The 17,385-nt window shown below is 43.5% G+C and overlaps 1 protein-coding gene across 2 annotated transcripts; it reads left to right on the top strand.

The window, feature by feature from the left end:
- Positions 1-2,381: 2,381 nt before the first annotated feature.
- On the top strand, positions 2,382-13,523 carry crmp1 (collapsin response mediator protein 1). 2 transcript variants are annotated; one of them, XM_035638351.2, is made up of 14 exons: positions 2,382-2,919; positions 4,567-4,655; positions 4,902-5,086; positions 5,186-5,350; positions 5,896-5,957; positions 6,079-6,159; positions 6,981-7,049; positions 7,127-7,247; positions 7,346-7,502; positions 8,946-9,087; positions 9,166-9,336; positions 10,097-10,276; positions 10,707-10,866; positions 11,048-13,523. In XM_035638351.2, exons 1-14 carry the CDS (start codon positions 2,569-2,571, stop codon positions 11,137-11,139), a joined length of 2,025 nt encoding a protein of 674 aa, XP_035494244.2. In that variant the 5' UTR covers positions 2,382-2,568; the 3' UTR covers positions 11,140-13,523. The 2 variants fall into 2 exon arrangements, with proteins under 2 accessions (XP_035494244.2, XP_035494245.2); XM_035638352.2 differs by lacking the exon at positions 2,382-2,919 and adding an exon at positions 3,504-3,702.
- Positions 13,524-17,385: the final 3,862 nt, after the last annotated feature.

The following is a 17,385-nucleotide window of genomic DNA, read 5'->3' on the forward strand; positions in this document are numbered from 1 at the left end:
TTATTCTTGCCTCGTAAACTTATGAGGCCCAAAGGATTTGAACAATTTAAATCACCTTTCCAAACCATTTATCACTTCTTACCCTCATCTCGAGATAAAAATAAACTCTAAAAAGATTGGCGATTGATATTCAGTGAGGCTGCAATGACTGAAAGGTCGCACCATCCATAAAATAACGTTAAAATATGTAGATCTGTGCTTAATCGCGTTTGTGTGGATTTTGTCAGCGACGCAACTGTCTTCTGAAATATTGAGCAACGGTCTGATGAGTTATATTTGATGGTTATAAATCAACTGCATTTCAACACCAGTTTGATTAGGAAATCTTACTAAATAAAAAAAACTTTATTATAAGAGGTAGCCTACTTTACTATTTTCAGAGAGGCTGATCAGATGCCCCTTTCTATTCCAGCAGATTTGAGATAGATAGATTGATAGATACTTTATTGATCCAGAGATGAATTTAGACATCCAGCAGCTTTTGTGACAGTTACAAAGAAAAGCAACACACATACAAAACTCAGAAAATATGACCAAATGTTCATGCTGTGTATTAACATTAACTGATGATCCATTAACTCATACTGATACATCCATTCATTTGGATGTATCAGTATTTTTTTAGGATTTGATCATGTTGAATCCTACATTCTAACATTATGTATTATGCATATGATTTGGGCCCTTATCAAGTGTTTGCATAACAATAACCTGTGCTATATATGCTAAAGGCCTGCGTCCACGTAGCTACATGTGCTTCACATATCGTGACAAAACTCAGAGACCAGAGTCATGCATGTGTTGTTTCCTGTTTGCATTGTTCCCTGGGAGCTGTCCACCTGCGTGAGTACTGAAAAGACAGGTCCCATTCATTACATTACATTACATTCATTTAGCAGACGATTTTGTCCAAAGTGACTTTCAATGAGTGCATTCAACCATGAACCACCATTTCTTTTAATTTCAATTTTTTTTTTTGTAGGAAGGGCCTGAGCCATTCGCAGCACGGTAGGCGAGTACCAGTGCCTTGAATCGGATTAGGGCCACCAACGGAAGCCAGTGCAGGGTGCGGAGGAGTGGTGTAGTGTGGGAGCATTTAGGTAGGTTGAAGACCAACCGATGAGCTGCAGAGGTCGAATGGCTCATGTCGGCAGACCAGCTAGGAGGGAGTTTCAGTAGTCCGAGCGTGCGATTACAAGAGCCTGCACCAATACCTGCCGCTGTGTCCGCAAGTGTGTCATGCGGAGATTCGCGCTGCCACCTGGGTTTCAGATTGTGGAAAGGACCACGTGAGTTGGGTGTCACAAGCGTAGTTAATGGTAGGAAAAGCCATGTGAGTGAATGACAGAGCCTAATGACCTGGTGTACAAAGAGAAGAGGACGGGACCCAGAACAGAGCCCTGAGGGACCCCAGTGGTGAGTTTGCAGGGTTCGGACACAGATCCTCTCCAAGTGCACCCTGTGAGTGCGGTCCTTGAGGTAGGATGCAAACAGGGAGAGTGCCGAACTTGAGACTCCCAGTTGTTGGAGCGTGGACTACTATAAATGAAATTTATTATTATCATTATTATTATACTACCAGTATGCCCAGGGGCCACGAGAACCCCAGTGTCGCTGCCTGGAACAAGATTTTAATCCTCACTGTCAGGACACATCAGCAAACATCCCATGAGCATACAGGTCACTGGTTTCAGGCCAGTGGAGATAAAAGCACCTGCTGCAGGCGGGTGCCTTACCTGAGCCGCATGCACTCATTTACTGCCAGTGCTGCTCAGTAGGAAACACTTGTTTTCTACATGTCACAGTAGGAAATGTACAGGTGTACGTTTTAAAATGAAGGATGGCTGAATCCTTTTTAGCTGCTTAAATTTGAGGGTCCCGGTGCATGCTGGCTGGCTGTCACATGGTCATGTCTGGTACTGGGACACTGGGCCGTTGTTTATGATGACAGTAACACTGCACCTATATGACATATGTCAACATGTCTGCTGCGTAGCCCCTGGGGTGACAACAGCCGTTAAATCTGAAGGCACAGAGGGCCTTTTTTCAATCTGTCCATCCCTGCAGATGTGGGATAAAAGATGACACGGCTGCTAATCCGATCTGCTCATGCACAGCCCCCCACATTTCACAAGGGAAGAGAGAAGGGTGGTAGAGAGACAAAGACAAAGAGGGGGTAGGAAAACTTGCCCTTTCATTCTATTTGGGTGTACGAGTCTTGTGTGTATGATATCCAGGCTCTTGTAGAGGTAAAGCTCTAGACACACCAGCACTCCTCCCATCAAAACTGGAGCACTGCATCATTTCACTGTTTAGTGTGTGTGTGTGTGTGTGTGTGTGTGTGTGTGTGTGTGTGTGTGTGTGTGTGTGTGTGTGTGTGTGTGTGTGTGTGTGTGTGTGGAGAGGCGGGGTCCTTAGGTAGCCCGAGAGAGAGCAGCTTTTCACACTTCACGGCATCGAACGATCGCCCGGGAGGCGGGACTCTGACCCGGTTTACGCACAACGAGCCAGGCTGCTGTCTCCGTCGTCTCGGGTTGGGGGAAGTCTCCGTCTCCCGCGGAAGCCACGATGTCTGACTGCAGGAGGCAGTGGAACCGGGAGGATGAGCTGCCGGTCTACCTGGCGGGACCGATCGCCACCGGGCCGAACCAGCGGAAATCCTTCGGGATGTTCAGCTCCGTGGAGGGGGCGTTCGAGAGCAAGACCATAGACTTCGACAACTACGCGGTGGGGAGGAAAGGGAGCCGCACCCCGAGGAGCGGGAGCCGGGAGAGGCTCTTGGACGCCGGTGGAGCCGTCAGCAAGACGTCCAGCCAGGCCCGGCAGGGGTCACTGAGCGACCCGCCCGGGGAGCAGGACGACGCACGCGCCGGTGTGGAGGTCCGATTGTCACCGGGGGTGGACAGCGCCGACGGACAGGTAAGACTGGGGATTGGACTTTTTGGCCTTTTCTTGTTGTCTGTGTCATTTGGCTTCCCAATAGATAGTCTGTTGTAATATTAAGAGTAGTGGACCAGAGAGCACCATTTTTTTTTCTCGGATTAAAGTATTTTATATCATCTATATTCAGATAACGAGGCTGTGTTGGCCGATGCCGTTTCATTAACATCTTTATTTTTCTCTATTATCAGCGAGCTGCTTGCGGCTGCATTAATGATGAACTTGTGTGCTGCATTGCAGATTGGCCATTTTGTCTTGCGCCTTTTTAGCCCAAATAAAAATGTGTCCAAAAACACACGAATGAGAGCGCGTCTCCGTGGAGTCCGTGGTGCTGAATCGGACAGCGGCAGACAGAAATCCTCTAGCTGCATTGTTTGCGTGCTCTCTCACATCATGTGCTGCCTGTGTGCCCCCCCCGTGTGTTTATGTGCGTGTCTACACCGTCTTTACTCGGTGCAGTGAACGCCACCACCGGGCAGCACGCACGCACGCAGAGGATCGTAACCGTCGTGTCTGGCACACTGTGACGCAGCCGTACGGCGCGCCGCTGTCCCTCTCTCCCTCACACACACACACACACACAGACACACACACACACACACACACACACAGACACACACACACACACACACACACACGGAAACAGAAACCAACAGAGCTCCTGGGAGACGACAGGGGCCCGGAGCGTTAGCGCAGGTCGACGGAGGGAGCATGTCTGGGACTAGTTACCAGGAAAAGAACAGCATCCTCCTCCACATGACGGTAAGAGACCCGGCGGCCTGTTGGCCGGAGAGGGCTCTTGCTTGTATGCAAAACCCTGCAGCCGGTGCCGGCAGAGGAGGGGAGGGAGGGGGGATTAAATTCTTATAGCGAGAGCAGCGGAGAGCAGAAGGCCCCTCCAGGATACCGTCCCCTGTGGGAAGCAGCAACGACAAGACAGACCGTGTCTGTGCGTAAAATCGAGCTCGAGCTCCTGCTCAGGTTCGGACAGTGTTGTCGTGTAATCTCGACGCCTGTCAAAGGGATTAACTCAGTCGACTCGACGGTCGAATCAGGAGTCGCACGGGAAACAGTGACTTTAATAAATCACCACAGAGGTGTGAGACTGGACTTGAACAAACATACACTTATCTGATAGCATGCACTCTGCAGAGAGCCTCCACTGTTATTCCAGAGAATCCATATAAGCATTACATTTCAGTCGACTGTATAGATGAGGATTTAGCAGGGCTGTCAGCCGAACCATGGATGATCACTGGTTACCATGGTGACACAACATCTTCCTGGTACTGTTGCCGGGCACTCTCCATAGTAGTTTGATTATCCAGAAGCTCAGTGTGAAAACAAGCCCACTTTTTTCAGTGTTTGATTGTATTTTTAATCTAATCCTGTACAACAATTGCACATATAGTTTTACAGTAATGACACCCCCTCATGAACAGCCCTGGTGTGGCTAAAACATTTCTTTCCACCCATCCTTTCCCCTGCACTATGTGACATTATAGCTATAAAGTCACAGATTACATAACTGATTGTGGAATATGTCAAAATTGACTGCCACCCCTACTGTACCTCTTCTTGCCTTCCTCCCCATTCCCCCCCTTCTCTGTACTTTCTTTCCTGCAGAGTGAGAAGCTGTTGATCAGAGGAGGACGGTTGGTCAACGATGACCAGTCTCTCTATGCAGATGTCTACATTGAGGATGGGCTCATTAAGTGCGTACATAAGGAGCTGGCTTTGTCAAAGCACCACAGAGGCATTAAATGTAGTTGTTAGGGTTGTGATTACTATTATTATTAATGAGTATTCCTTCACTTCCTTATTCTCTTTGTTCTCCAACCTTCCCATCCTCCACAACCCCCTTTTCATCCACACACACATTCTCCTGTAAGACATCTTCTCCTCTCGTTCCCGCTCTTTGCCTGCCTCTAACACTCCTACGTGTATCTAATCCTTGGCAGGCAGGTGGGGGAGAACCTGGTTGTTCCGGGGGGTGTCAAGGTGATCGAGGCCAATGGCCGCATGGTGATACCAGGGGGAATAGATGTGAACACCTGTCTCATGAAGTCCTATCTGGGCAACAGGCCTGTTGATGATTTCTTCCAGGGCACCAAGGCTGCACTTGCTGGGGGCACTACCATGATCAGTGAGCGTGCACGCAACATACAATACATTCTGTGACCAAAAGGTAAATAAAAAATCAGGTTGCTTTCCATTTTAACCTTTGACCCCTCTCATCACTTAGTTGACCATGTGACCCCGCAGCCTGGCGACAGCCTGCTGATGGCCTTTGAGCACTGGCAGGAGGCTGCAGATAAGAAGGCCTGCTGCGACTACTCCCTGCACGTAGACATCCCCCAGTGGGACGAGACTGTTAAATATGAGTTGGAGCTGCTAGTGCAAGAGAAAGGTGGGTCAATTTTAGCTATTCTATATTCATATAACACTTCCGAGCTGCGGTCATTGCTGAAGTTCCCGCTTCAGTTCCGTGTAAATGGCCATTCTGGGATCCGTTTCAGAAAAACAATAGGGACAGATTTAGAAACAACTTGGCCCGGTGCTGAATCCTCTTATGGCGAAGGGATGGCCGAAAGCCATTGTTCTAATTGCGGCGCTGTCATGGTGGCAGTGTATAAATGTCGCTTGTAATCTGTTTTAAGTAAAAAATCACTTGTCTTTGGGGGCAGCTACAAAATAATGCAGCAACTGAGCCAAGGCTGCAGCTTGTGTGGCCAGTTTCCATCGGAAATACAGAATAATTGTAGTTCTTGGCTCAGAGGCTTTGAATGCTAGATGAGCTTGTTTTGTGTTTTGTAACTTTAGGTTTTGCCTTGATCTCGATTTTGTTTAAAATATTTTGTGATACACGAGTTTAGCTTCTTGCTCCAGAGTCTCCCTTTATCAACTTCCTGTCACGAAAACATTGTCAAACATCTTTGCTTCCACTCTTGTCAGGTATCAACTCATTCCAGGTCTACATGGCTTATAAGGACGTGTACCAGATGTCAGATTCTCAGGTATGTTTCAAAAATCATTAGCTATACCCATCAGAAGTAGGTAATACTGCACTAATTACCTTGTGTAAATACGTGATTTTTGTTTCTCTTTTCCCGTTCTTTGCACTCCTGCCTCTCTCAGCTCTACGAGGCCTTCACCTTCCTGAAGCAGTTGGGTGCGGTGGTGTTGGTTCATGCTGAAAATGGAGACCTGATCGCTCAGGTGAATGCTCCATGACCTCTTATTATTTCTTTGCGGCAACCTCTTGTAGCACCATCACAACCATTTGTAGTTTAACGTGGTAAAGTAACTAACAACACGTGGATGAACAGAATCATGACCAGTCTTCTGCCTTTTTACTCCTTCACTTTCACTGGTTGAAAAATAATCTTGTTGCATAACTCTCCAGCTCTGAGAGAGAGAATAATTGTCCCCGCGCCTGCAGCAGCAGAGAGCGACAGGTTTATCTTAGGCCAGCGCTACTTTTGACTGTTATTACACTAATGATGATGATGTAATGGTGATTAAGACGGTGAGAGTGAAGGTGCTGATAGTGACGATAAAAGTGATGAATAATGGTCGTCATGGTCATGGATGTGATGGTCCTGATTAAGGGGGGAAATTGTGCTGAGGACCTTAATGTATGTGAAAAGGATTGAGGGTAATGAATGATGATGGGAGTGCTGATGATTAATAATGACATACAGTGCATACAGTAGAATAAAGGAAGGAGGTGGGGGTCTGGTTTTCATCTTAATTTCCCTGAGCTGCAGACAGCGCTGTCAGAAGCATAGCGATGGAAGCCAGAACAAGCTTCCCACGGAGAATTGGCTTCCTAGGATTACAATGCACACTTTCTTTTCTTTGATGGCATGACAGACCATGAGATTTTCATTTTACAGTTATGAGATACAAGCAAAAGGAACTAAAATGTAAGTCCTGTGGGTAAAATATGATCAGACAGGTATTGTATGTTATGCTGGTAATGCTGACAGTAGCACATGATGATAATTATGAAACGTCCCGTTCTTTTTGTGTTTTAGGAACAGAGAAAAATCCTCGGAATGGGAATCACCGGACCTGAAGGCCATCCTCTGAGTCGTCCTGAGGAGGTGAGTTTCATACACCGCCCCATGGTTCGACCAGCCATCCATCACTGCGCAGGTTTTAACACTTCCTTCCCATGCAGCTGGAAGCTGAGGCGGTGTTTCGTGCCATCACCCTTGGTAACCGCGTGAACTGTCCTGTCTACATCACCAAGGTGATGAGCAAGAGTGCAGCTGACACCATCACCCAGGCCCGTAGGAAAGGTCAGCCTATTTCTTTTACTTCCCAGTCTTTATTTTGGAAAAACAAGTTCTAATCGTTTCACGTATCCTATGTGAACATTATCGTCCCTCCTCTACAGGCTCTGTAGTGTTCGGGGAGCCGATCACAGCGAGCCTGGCCACTGACGGTTCCCACTATTGGAGCAAGAACTGGGCCAAAGCGGCGGCATATGTGACCTCTCCACCTCTGAGTCCTGATCCCACAACTCCGGACCATCTCAATACACTGCTAGCTTGGTATGTCCTCAACCTTCTCAGCAGTCAATGCACACGATTCAGAATGTACTTATGCCTCTTTTTAATGCAACTCCCCAATGTGCAATGAGTGATGATTATATTCTAGAAAACCTGAAATGTAGCCTATATTATATTTCATAAACACTAGAACATAAACTTTACTCATTAATATGGGGCGAGGAGAGACAAAGGGCTTAATTTAGCTCTAACTTCTGCACAAAGTGGAATACGAATCAGCTGGATGACACCAAAGGAGACTACAGCGAGGATCTAACTCTCTGTTTGCCCCCGAGACATTCTCTGGGTATTCATGCCACAAGCACCTGCTGGTGTGATGCACAATGTCAGAAGTGCTTTAGTGACAAAGGAAAAACAGATGGAGAGAAGGTGACGCTATTCATATGAGGTTGACAGAGACTTGATAATGAATAAAAGATGGTGTAATCATTCTGAAGCAACTTTAAACGTGTACTGTGAAATTTGTGATAATGGCAAGTTAACGTATGAGTTTTGCAGAGGAGAATAAAGTGCCCCACCTCCCTTCAGAATATATATTCACACACATACATAATGTACAGGAAAAACTGCTGTACACTTCTGACTGTCCCTGATTCCATAAATAGCACAGGAACTAGAATCCTTCATCATCTGTTGCCTTGGCTACTGTGTGCCTCCCTGCTCCTTCTCCTCCTCCTCCTCCTCTTCACTCCTCCCTGCTCCTCCACTCTTTGTCTGCAACTCCAGCTTCTCAAGGCGGGTCCATGCTGTCGCACCACTGGTGTGATACTGCTGTTGTCTCTGAGCTTCTGCTGAAGAGACAGGGTGTTTGTTAGTTTTTTGGAGGGGGTCTTTTGAAGTGCAAACAATAGAATAACACTTTGTCTCACAATCGAGTAAGGCCCATTATTTCCGTAATAAGCACTCTCTTGGCATTGGGGCGATGATCACATTGCTCGCTGGCATGAAGTAATCACTGGAATTAACAAATAATTCAAGTGGTGACAGAGATACCGTAGCTCTTTATCAGTCAAAATCTGCCTCTTGTGTACCAGGAGGTAAAGTGAGCATATGTGTTGTGTGTTTTTTTTAATGATAAATATTTATGTGGTCCAGTTAATACTTTGCTGGTTCAACTGTTTGTTTTTTTTCTTTCTCCAGGCAAATATATGAGTTGTATTAAATCACGTTCTCAATGAGGACACCTCGTCGCTCATAGTAGAAATGAATGTGTTTATCATTGTACAATATGATCTTTGTCTTCAATTGATTTTTGTAGCTAAAATATCTTAGCTTGGCATCTGATCACTAAGGTTGAACTGCATGTATTCAATAGTTGAGGATGTTTTAAAATGATGCGAATAAAAATATAATGTTTGACATCTTAATAACTGCAGGGTAAAGGCTGATAATTTCATCTTTTTTTTTCTTTTTGCTGTGAAAAAGTGGGGACCTCCAGGTGGTCGGCAGTGCTCACTGTGCATACAGCCTTTCTCAGAAAGCAATTGGCAAAGATGACTTCACCCTCATCCCAGAGGGAACCAATGGAGTGGAGGAGCGAATGGGTTTCGTCTGGGACAAGGCCGTGGTGAGCAACGAGCACACGTGTGTTTGTGTATCGCCGTGAGTGTTCTTTGTTTTAAATAACCATTTATTTGTCTCTCAGGCCATGGGGAAGATGGATGAGAACCAGTTCGTGGCAGTCACATCTACCAACGCTGCTAAAATCTTCAATCTGTACCCTCGTAAAGGCCGGATAGCTGTGGGCTCTGACGCTGACGTCGTCATCTGGGACCCTGACAGCACCAAAACCATCTCGGCCAAAAACCAGCAATCGGTGAGGACCCCAAAAAAAAATAAAATAACGACAGAGGGATAGGAAAGATGACAAAGGGGAAAGGGAGGATGGGTAAATCAGCTGTTTAGAAGGAAGACTGCAGGTAGGAAGGTTTCATCGGGGAGATTGTAGAGTGTGAAAAAGGTTAAAAAGCCCAGTGAAAGATCTCAGCTGGTGAGGAGAAACCTGAGATCTACTGTAGTGTAAATAATATGTCTCTTTTAGCAAGTTGATGAACTGAAAAGATGAACTGACCTTTTTAAATTTCACGACCAAATGATGCATTTAAATTCAGGAGACTGGCCTCTGGGCCAAAGAATTTGCCTCGAGCAATGTGACACAATACAGTGAAGATATTACACAGTGGTTAATGTATTCAGTCTGCTCCGACCGGTCTCAAAGGCTCAAATCCAGACTGCTGCCGGCTTTACTTTTAATCCCCCTTTCACCCCTCACCCATTCTGTGGTACATCTCCCTACCATCCCCCTGTATTCACACTGTCTCCCCTTCTATATGTCCTAAGCCTCTTTCACTTATGCACCCCCATCTTCTAAACTGCTGCATTTTACTGCATGTATTAAACTCTGATAGAGAGATATGATAAAATGCTTTGTGAAACAGCGCAGTGGGCCTCAACAATAAAGGATAACACTGTTATAAATGTGAGGGGAAACAGGAAATAAAACTCCCTTGTCGTTCTGCTTAATATCCTTTCTCCACTTTCTTTGTCTTGTATCTTTTATCCCTGTCCACACACAGGCTTCAGAATACAATATCTTCGAGGGACTGGAGTGCCGCGGAGGTCCAGCACTGGTGCTGAGTCAAGGTCGGGTGGTTTATGAGGAGGGCAAGCTGCAGGCTCAGCAGGGCGCCGGCCGTTTCATTCCCTGCAAGCCCTTCCCAGACTATGCTTACCGACGCGTTAAGTTCAGAAACCAGGTACAGAACATGGAGGTTTGAAAAAAAAAAAAAGATTCCTATTGCAGTTTAAAAAATGGGAGATTTAAAAATAGTTCCGCCACAAAGATTAGATGATGCATCCAATGTGCGTTTCCTTGTAGCTCCTTTGTTACTTGTCTTGTCAAGAAAAAAATGCACAGCAAAAAAACTGATCCAATTTAATTTGGGTCGCTGGCACTATTCCAATATATCTATTAAATGCCCCATATTATATATTTATTAAATACAACACACTAGATTATGCAGTTCAGTCATACTTATAAGGTATGAAAACAATGTAATTTCAAGTTAAAAGCGTAAGCAAAATATACTGATTATACTAGCTACATATTATAATATGTATAGTGTGTTAAAGACCATTTTATTTGTGAAGAGTGACTAGTAGATGTGCTTTGTCTCGTTTTTCCAGGTGAAGCAGGGTGTTACTCGTGGGATGTATGAAGGCCCTGTGCATGATGTCGCTCCTATGGCCAAATATATCACTCCCTCTCCATCGGCCAGAACGTCACCAACCTTCAACCAACCACCACCAATACGCAACCTACACCAGTCCAACTTCAGCCTGTCAGGTAACAGAAGTTCCAGTTTATCATTTGTACAAGTTTTTAAGATCTGGTGATGCTTTTCAGTTGGAATAAAAAAATCCAGATCTTTTTTTAAATGAAATCAGGAGGTGTCATGAGGTGTTTGACAACCACATTCATTTGAATTAAATAAATCTAACATTTGAATGTGGTCTCTATCTCTCAGGGGCACAGATCGATGACTATATCCCACGTCGGTCGGGCCACCGTATTGTGGCGCCCCCCGGTGGTCGCTCCAACATCACCAGCCTTGGTTGAACACTTTTGACTGTGCACTGAGTGTGTTGTGAGGGTCTCAGCTCTCGAGTGTGTGTGAGTGTGTGTGTATGGCCGAGAATGTGACCACACAAGCATGAATGAACAATGGTGACACACTCATTTTAGACTATTATGATTTCATCAATTTGCCTTCCCTCCACGGTCACTGAGAAGAAGTAATGTTGAGAGTGATTGACAATCAACCAAACATTCAGAAATCTGACAAAGCGAGACTCACGATCGGGGCACTCACACACACACACACACACACACACACACACACACACACAGATCCGGTGTTGAACGCCCTCCAAACACCTAAATGTGACCCCAGTATTGCGTCATAACGTTGTTGTCTCCTTTCCCGTGAGCATGACTTCGCCCACGATCTCCCTCACGTCACATGTCTTACTGCGTGGGTCTGCTCAGACATGGTGCTCCTTACCACAGCTGAAGAAAATAACTAACATTCTCCTGCATCTGGTTTTCCACATCTTGGCAATATTTGTTCCAGTGTGACGCGAGTGGATCAGTTTTAGGCTACATATTGCATGGACACATCTTTAGATTTTGCACTACTTGTTACAATGGACGAACACTTAAAATTAAAATCAAGGCACATATGTGTTCCTATATTGTTAAACATATGTCTGTTGAACATAATGACATTCACTGTGTGTACCACCAGCTTTTTACCAGGTTCAAAACATTGACCAACTTTCACTTCACCAGAAAATATATGCAACATGCGACCATAAAGTGTTGAGTAGATTAAAGCAAACACAAACAGTTGTGCACTTTTGAAGACATTTTTCGATTGCTGTACCTACAAAATTAGCGTTTAACAGTAAAGACTTCATGATGTGTCTGTGCTAGTTTCCTGCAAATCACCCATGCCAGGAATAGATTTTGTCGTAATGACATGCTCAACTCACTGCTGTAAAAGGGCTCCAGCTCCTTCAACCACGAAATTCAATTGAGGAATCTTTTTAAGCTGTTTTTATTTTTATTGCGTTGATTCTGGATGTTTACTTGGTACATTTAGTGTCTGTTTTTGTTGCTGTTGTCTGGTGTCTCCAATGGAACCACTAATGATCAATAAATACTTGACTGTTGTAAAAAGAACCATTTATTTGATGTTTAGTACTAAACATATAGATGCTATGCTTTTTGCATGCCATGTCTTTGTCTGCTAAATTTCTGTGGTAAAAAACAATTTTTGCCGATCAGTTCTGTCAATAAAGTTAGTGATTTGAGGCTGAAGAACCCGATGGAAATGTAAAACAACATTACAAATCACAAATATTTGTAAAATCCATCCATTTATCCATTTGATACTTCAAGGGTCACAGGGTCTTTTAAACTTGTCTATACCTTAATAGCTTGACAAATATAATCTGAGCACATGAAAAAGGCATATTCGCTTCCACATTTCATGAAATATCAAATATCAAATGTGAGATGTCAAGACAGAGCCACTGGCCATAACCCTGGTATATCATTGACACATGAAAAAAAGGTTTGTTGAGGATGCCCGTGTCCGTCAGTCAGTCTGGCCTTCAGCTCAACACATCCAAAGAAAGTGGAACGGCTCAATGAAAAAAGGTTTGGACTCAAATGGTTGAGTTAGAGTTGCAAGATAAGTTACAGAAAAGGCAAACAAGGACTTTCAACATGCAGGTGGAGAAACTGAGTCAAAAGGGACAAGGCTTGATGAGTAATAGTCAAAAAAAGCAAACGAAGAAGCTTTTCTGGATCTTGCGTTAGATCTGTTATGTCTTGACAAACCACCTGTCAGATTGCTATGATGATGATGATGGTGATTTACCTGCTGCTGTGGAAGTGAGAAAAGGTGTGTGGAGGAAAGACATGTATGGTAATGAAGAGGAAGGTGTGAGCAGTGGGTGAGCAGGAGAAGGCTGCTCTGTGAAGATGAGGGGAAAACTGGATAGAGAAGTGTAGTAGTTCATGATGATGTCACCATGTCGTCAGTATGAAGTCTAAGATCATTTCATATGGGGTACTACTGCAATCGTTTTTGCAACCAATAGGAATAGAGCCACAAGATGCAGCTTATTTATTTTTAACCAATCATTCAACATCATATTAAATAAGTGTCATGACTTTATGAAATGCCATCATTATAATAAATAAAAGTTAGTGTTGCCTGACTGGGGTATACAGTGTGCCCAGGGTACGAATTCATTACTGTAGTTGTCAACTTGTTATCACCTTGAAAATGTGTTCACTTCCAATGTGTCAAACCACTGTTTAAATTGAATAGTGCTACATCTGTAGTGTATATATATACACACGCCCATCTGTGGTGAAAATGTTAGTGGTTATTGTTGTCCTTGATGATAAAGCCAGTTTACATCACTTACCTTTCACCCTTCATCTTGCAGTGATTTGTATCACTTGCCCTTAAGTGTTTTCTGAAAGGAAAACCCGTAGGTGAATGAGTTTATTCAAATGTTTAATTGTTTAATCTCATTCTCATGTAATATTTGCATAAACATCACATCAGAATGCACTCTTAAATAATCTGAATATATAAACACACAACTTATATTTGAATGCCCCATACCAGCATAAATGCATGAAAATCAATATACTCACAGTGCGTATATGATCTGAGAAGGTAATTTCCTTTTCACCTATAATGCTTGTTATGCATAAATTATTTTTCAAGCATCATCCTGAGCTGTGAGGGTCAGGCAGAAAGCCACAAAGAGGGGAACCAAGACAGAGACAGGATGCAAAACATAACACACAAATATAAATATATAAAACAGGAAAGTAAAAGAGTCCAAAAGTTGAAATAGTCTCTTTAAAGGTCCTTATGTGGGAAGATAATAACAAAAATAGAAAGATCACAAAGACTTTCAGTGAATTAAGTATTATTTGCAGGAGATGGTGGTGCTCATTATCATTGGCAAAACTGTTAAAAAAGAAAGAAATTGCTCTATTGTAAAGTAAGCATACTGCATACATTTTGGCATTTCTATAGTTGTGTGATCTTCTCTGTGAAACCCCCTTGAGTCTGCCAACTTTACATATTTGTATTTAGAACCCTCACACTGCATATATGAATTGAACATCATTTGTTGCTTTCCCCCCCTTTTTTTGGAGGGATGAACTGTTTCCAGACATCCTCACCTTCACAGAGACCAACAGAGACCTGCATGCTGCTGCTGCCATCTGCTCTGGGAGCGAGCCAAAGGGATGCGAGAGTGAGATCATGCAAGTTTTCTTTCTTTTCATTCTTTCCTGCAGTAAGGTTGTGAAACAGTTGCGGATTGTGTGTGTGTGTGTGTGTGTGTGTGTGTGTGTATGTGTGTGTTGGGGCATTTCAAAAGGTGCCCTAACAATACAGAGACTCTCTAGCCCTTGAAAGGATACAGGCTGCTGTTTGGGAGAAACGGGGAATCAACTGCATCTAGGCAAATCTCTGAGCCAGCTGTGCTGCTACTTTATAATGTCCAGTGGCCGACAGTGAAACGTTTATTTTCGGCAGCAATTTCTGAGACATGTAATTCATCTGATTTCGATTTCTCCACTAACATCAGCGAATCTGATTGATTTCAGAAACGCTAAGTGTATGACATTTATATCTAGGAGATGAGTCAAATTGGCGCCGTACAATTATTCAGATCCGATTCAGATTCAGATTCAACTTTATTTTCATTTGACAGAATACAAGTACAGAACCAATGAAATGCAGTTGACATCCAACCAGAAGTGCAAAAGAAGCATTAAATACCAAAGTGCAGGGTTACAGTGACAGATAAGGAGTATGGTGGTTTTTGTACAGAGAGTGTAAATATACATTGTATATAAATAATATACATGTAATATATGTTAGCTATTATATAACACAAACAGAACTTTTAATACTATCACCATCATGCTATCTAATAAATATGGTATTGTAAGTTGATGTATTGTAGTTGTTTAGGTTTCCCATGTCATTCCTATATCCATCACCTTATTGTTCCAGTCATATTTTACAACACGATTATACAACATCACAAAATTAAAAAGCAGCAGACCATGAAAAAATTAATATTAAATATGAAGCTAACAAATTAACTTAACCGGGAGACCTGTGACCGTTTGTACACAGTCTATGCCTCTGACGCATGCTGTATGATAACCAGGCTGTAACGTCACCTTCTGTCCAGTTGGTGTCCACATTGAGCTTTGTCAAGCTTAGATGGAGATATATTAATTTACTCTTTTTTTTTTTCAAATAAGCAAACCTTGGCTCAGCTGAGGTTAACCTGAACTTCACATAAGATGGCGAGACTCTCGCCAACTGCTCTGAAGAATGGACCATTTGAGTCAAGGTTCAAGGGAGCAGTTAACATCAAGGTTATACCAAAAACTGTTTCTAACAAGTGAATTAAGAAACATTGCCTCTCACACAACTGCTGCCACTAATACTGGTACTAAGTAGGTTGTTTGTGGAGTGTGCAATAATTTACAAATTTTCAAAGTAATTATATGTTTTAAGATTATAGCCTCGAGCTGCCTAATGGCTACCCACAAATCTCCTTTGTCATGACTACAGCTTGGAGATGGCAATTATCCAAACACAAGCAAGAAAGTTAAATTGTTAGGGAGCAAATTACACAACAGCCAAAGGGGCTGGACGCTTACTCAGAAAAACAACAATACAGTGAAGCCAAAGATTGTGTTTGTCTCGGAGCTTTCAGAAACCAGGAGCTGTCAACTACCGGCCAATCAGCAGATGGAACACACCTCCGCAATCACTTGAAACTGAAAATCACACATCGCCACCTGCAAGTCATCAGTCACACACACACACACACACGCACACACACACACACACACACTTTTTATTACTTTCTGAGGGCCACAGTCTGAGAGTTATCTGTGAGGACAGTGGGGGAGACAGAGAAAAGAAAAATAGATAATAATATAAATAAAGACCTAGAACAGAAGGTGACTTCTGCTGACCATCGTTTTTTAATCTCCACAAAATCATTACATAACAACTTCACAGGCAAATGTGGCAATATGAACTGGTCTCATTAACCCCGATCAGTTAACAGTGAGCGATACTATTTTCCATCAGAACATGGATTTAATGTTTGTATCAAGATAAGATATAACACATTTGGAACTTGTTTAGCTGTTTCTATTTGATCTCCCAACAGATCTTTCCTGTTTCTCAGCAAACACGGCATTTCATATTTTCCAACCTTTGAAACCTCAGATCATCATCAAGTCCAGCTGATATACTGACCACCACGACACTCCCAGGTTTAGTGTATATTGCTTTTGAATGTAGTTGTTTCATTTCCTGCATATACTGTTCTTTTAGTCCAAGCGTTTTACTTGTGTGTCACAGAAATCGACTAGAATGAACTGGAAATGTGAGTCTTCCTTCCAAAACATTATGGATTGTACATCTACACGCTCAGATATATAGACGCATCAAGACTAAGGTTGTACAAGTGTGATGTAGACGTATTGCCAAAGGAATATCTCTCACATTATTGGGGAATTAATGGTGTGCATTTTTTTAACTACATCATTTAATTCTTATCAGAAAGGTTGTTTTTTGTGTAGTTGGGGTGATGCACACAGTAATGATCCTGACGGACAGAGGCTCTCATATGAAACTGCGTCGTACATGTGTTGTTTCCTGCTATTCTGCACAGCTGGCACAGCTTTGATGAGTTCCGACCGATGTGTCCGTGAAACAAGGTGCAGAGACATAACTGACGCGGGGAGGGATGGAATCTCACGTCCAACCGCCTGGCATGTCACTGAGAAGCAATGTTTACAGCTCCGCTTTCCTGAGCCGAGGAACACTGCACTCTGACAGAACTGATCACATCTGCACCGATACCGAATGTTTCTCTGGTGCTGCAGGGCTGCAGCATCCGACTGCAGATGTCAAGTCCCTGGACATCAGCAAAGATTTTAGTCTTTCTGGCAGGACAAGCACAAATGAGTGAAATTTCAAGAGATTATATGATATCATGTCTTTTTTCACTCTGAAGCCAAGGGCCCAAGGTTCTCTGTGTCTGCATGTGAAGGCGTCTCACTGGAGATTCACAACTTGCGGAGAACCTGCTCGAGCCCCTGAGAGCATCTGACAAACCCCAACGACCATTTGATATGCCAGGCACTGCGTGAGGAGCTTCAAATTCAAGATCGTACTTCGTCAGGCGCCTCCCTCGCAACGCTTTCCTCTATCTTCATAAAATCAAT

This window comes from Scophthalmus maximus, chromosome 8 (genome assembly GCF_022379125.1).
Source record: "Scophthalmus maximus strain ysfricsl-2021 chromosome 8, ASM2237912v1, whole genome shotgun sequence".
Taxonomy (NCBI): Eukaryota; Metazoa; Chordata; class Actinopteri; order Pleuronectiformes; family Scophthalmidae; genus Scophthalmus; species Scophthalmus maximus.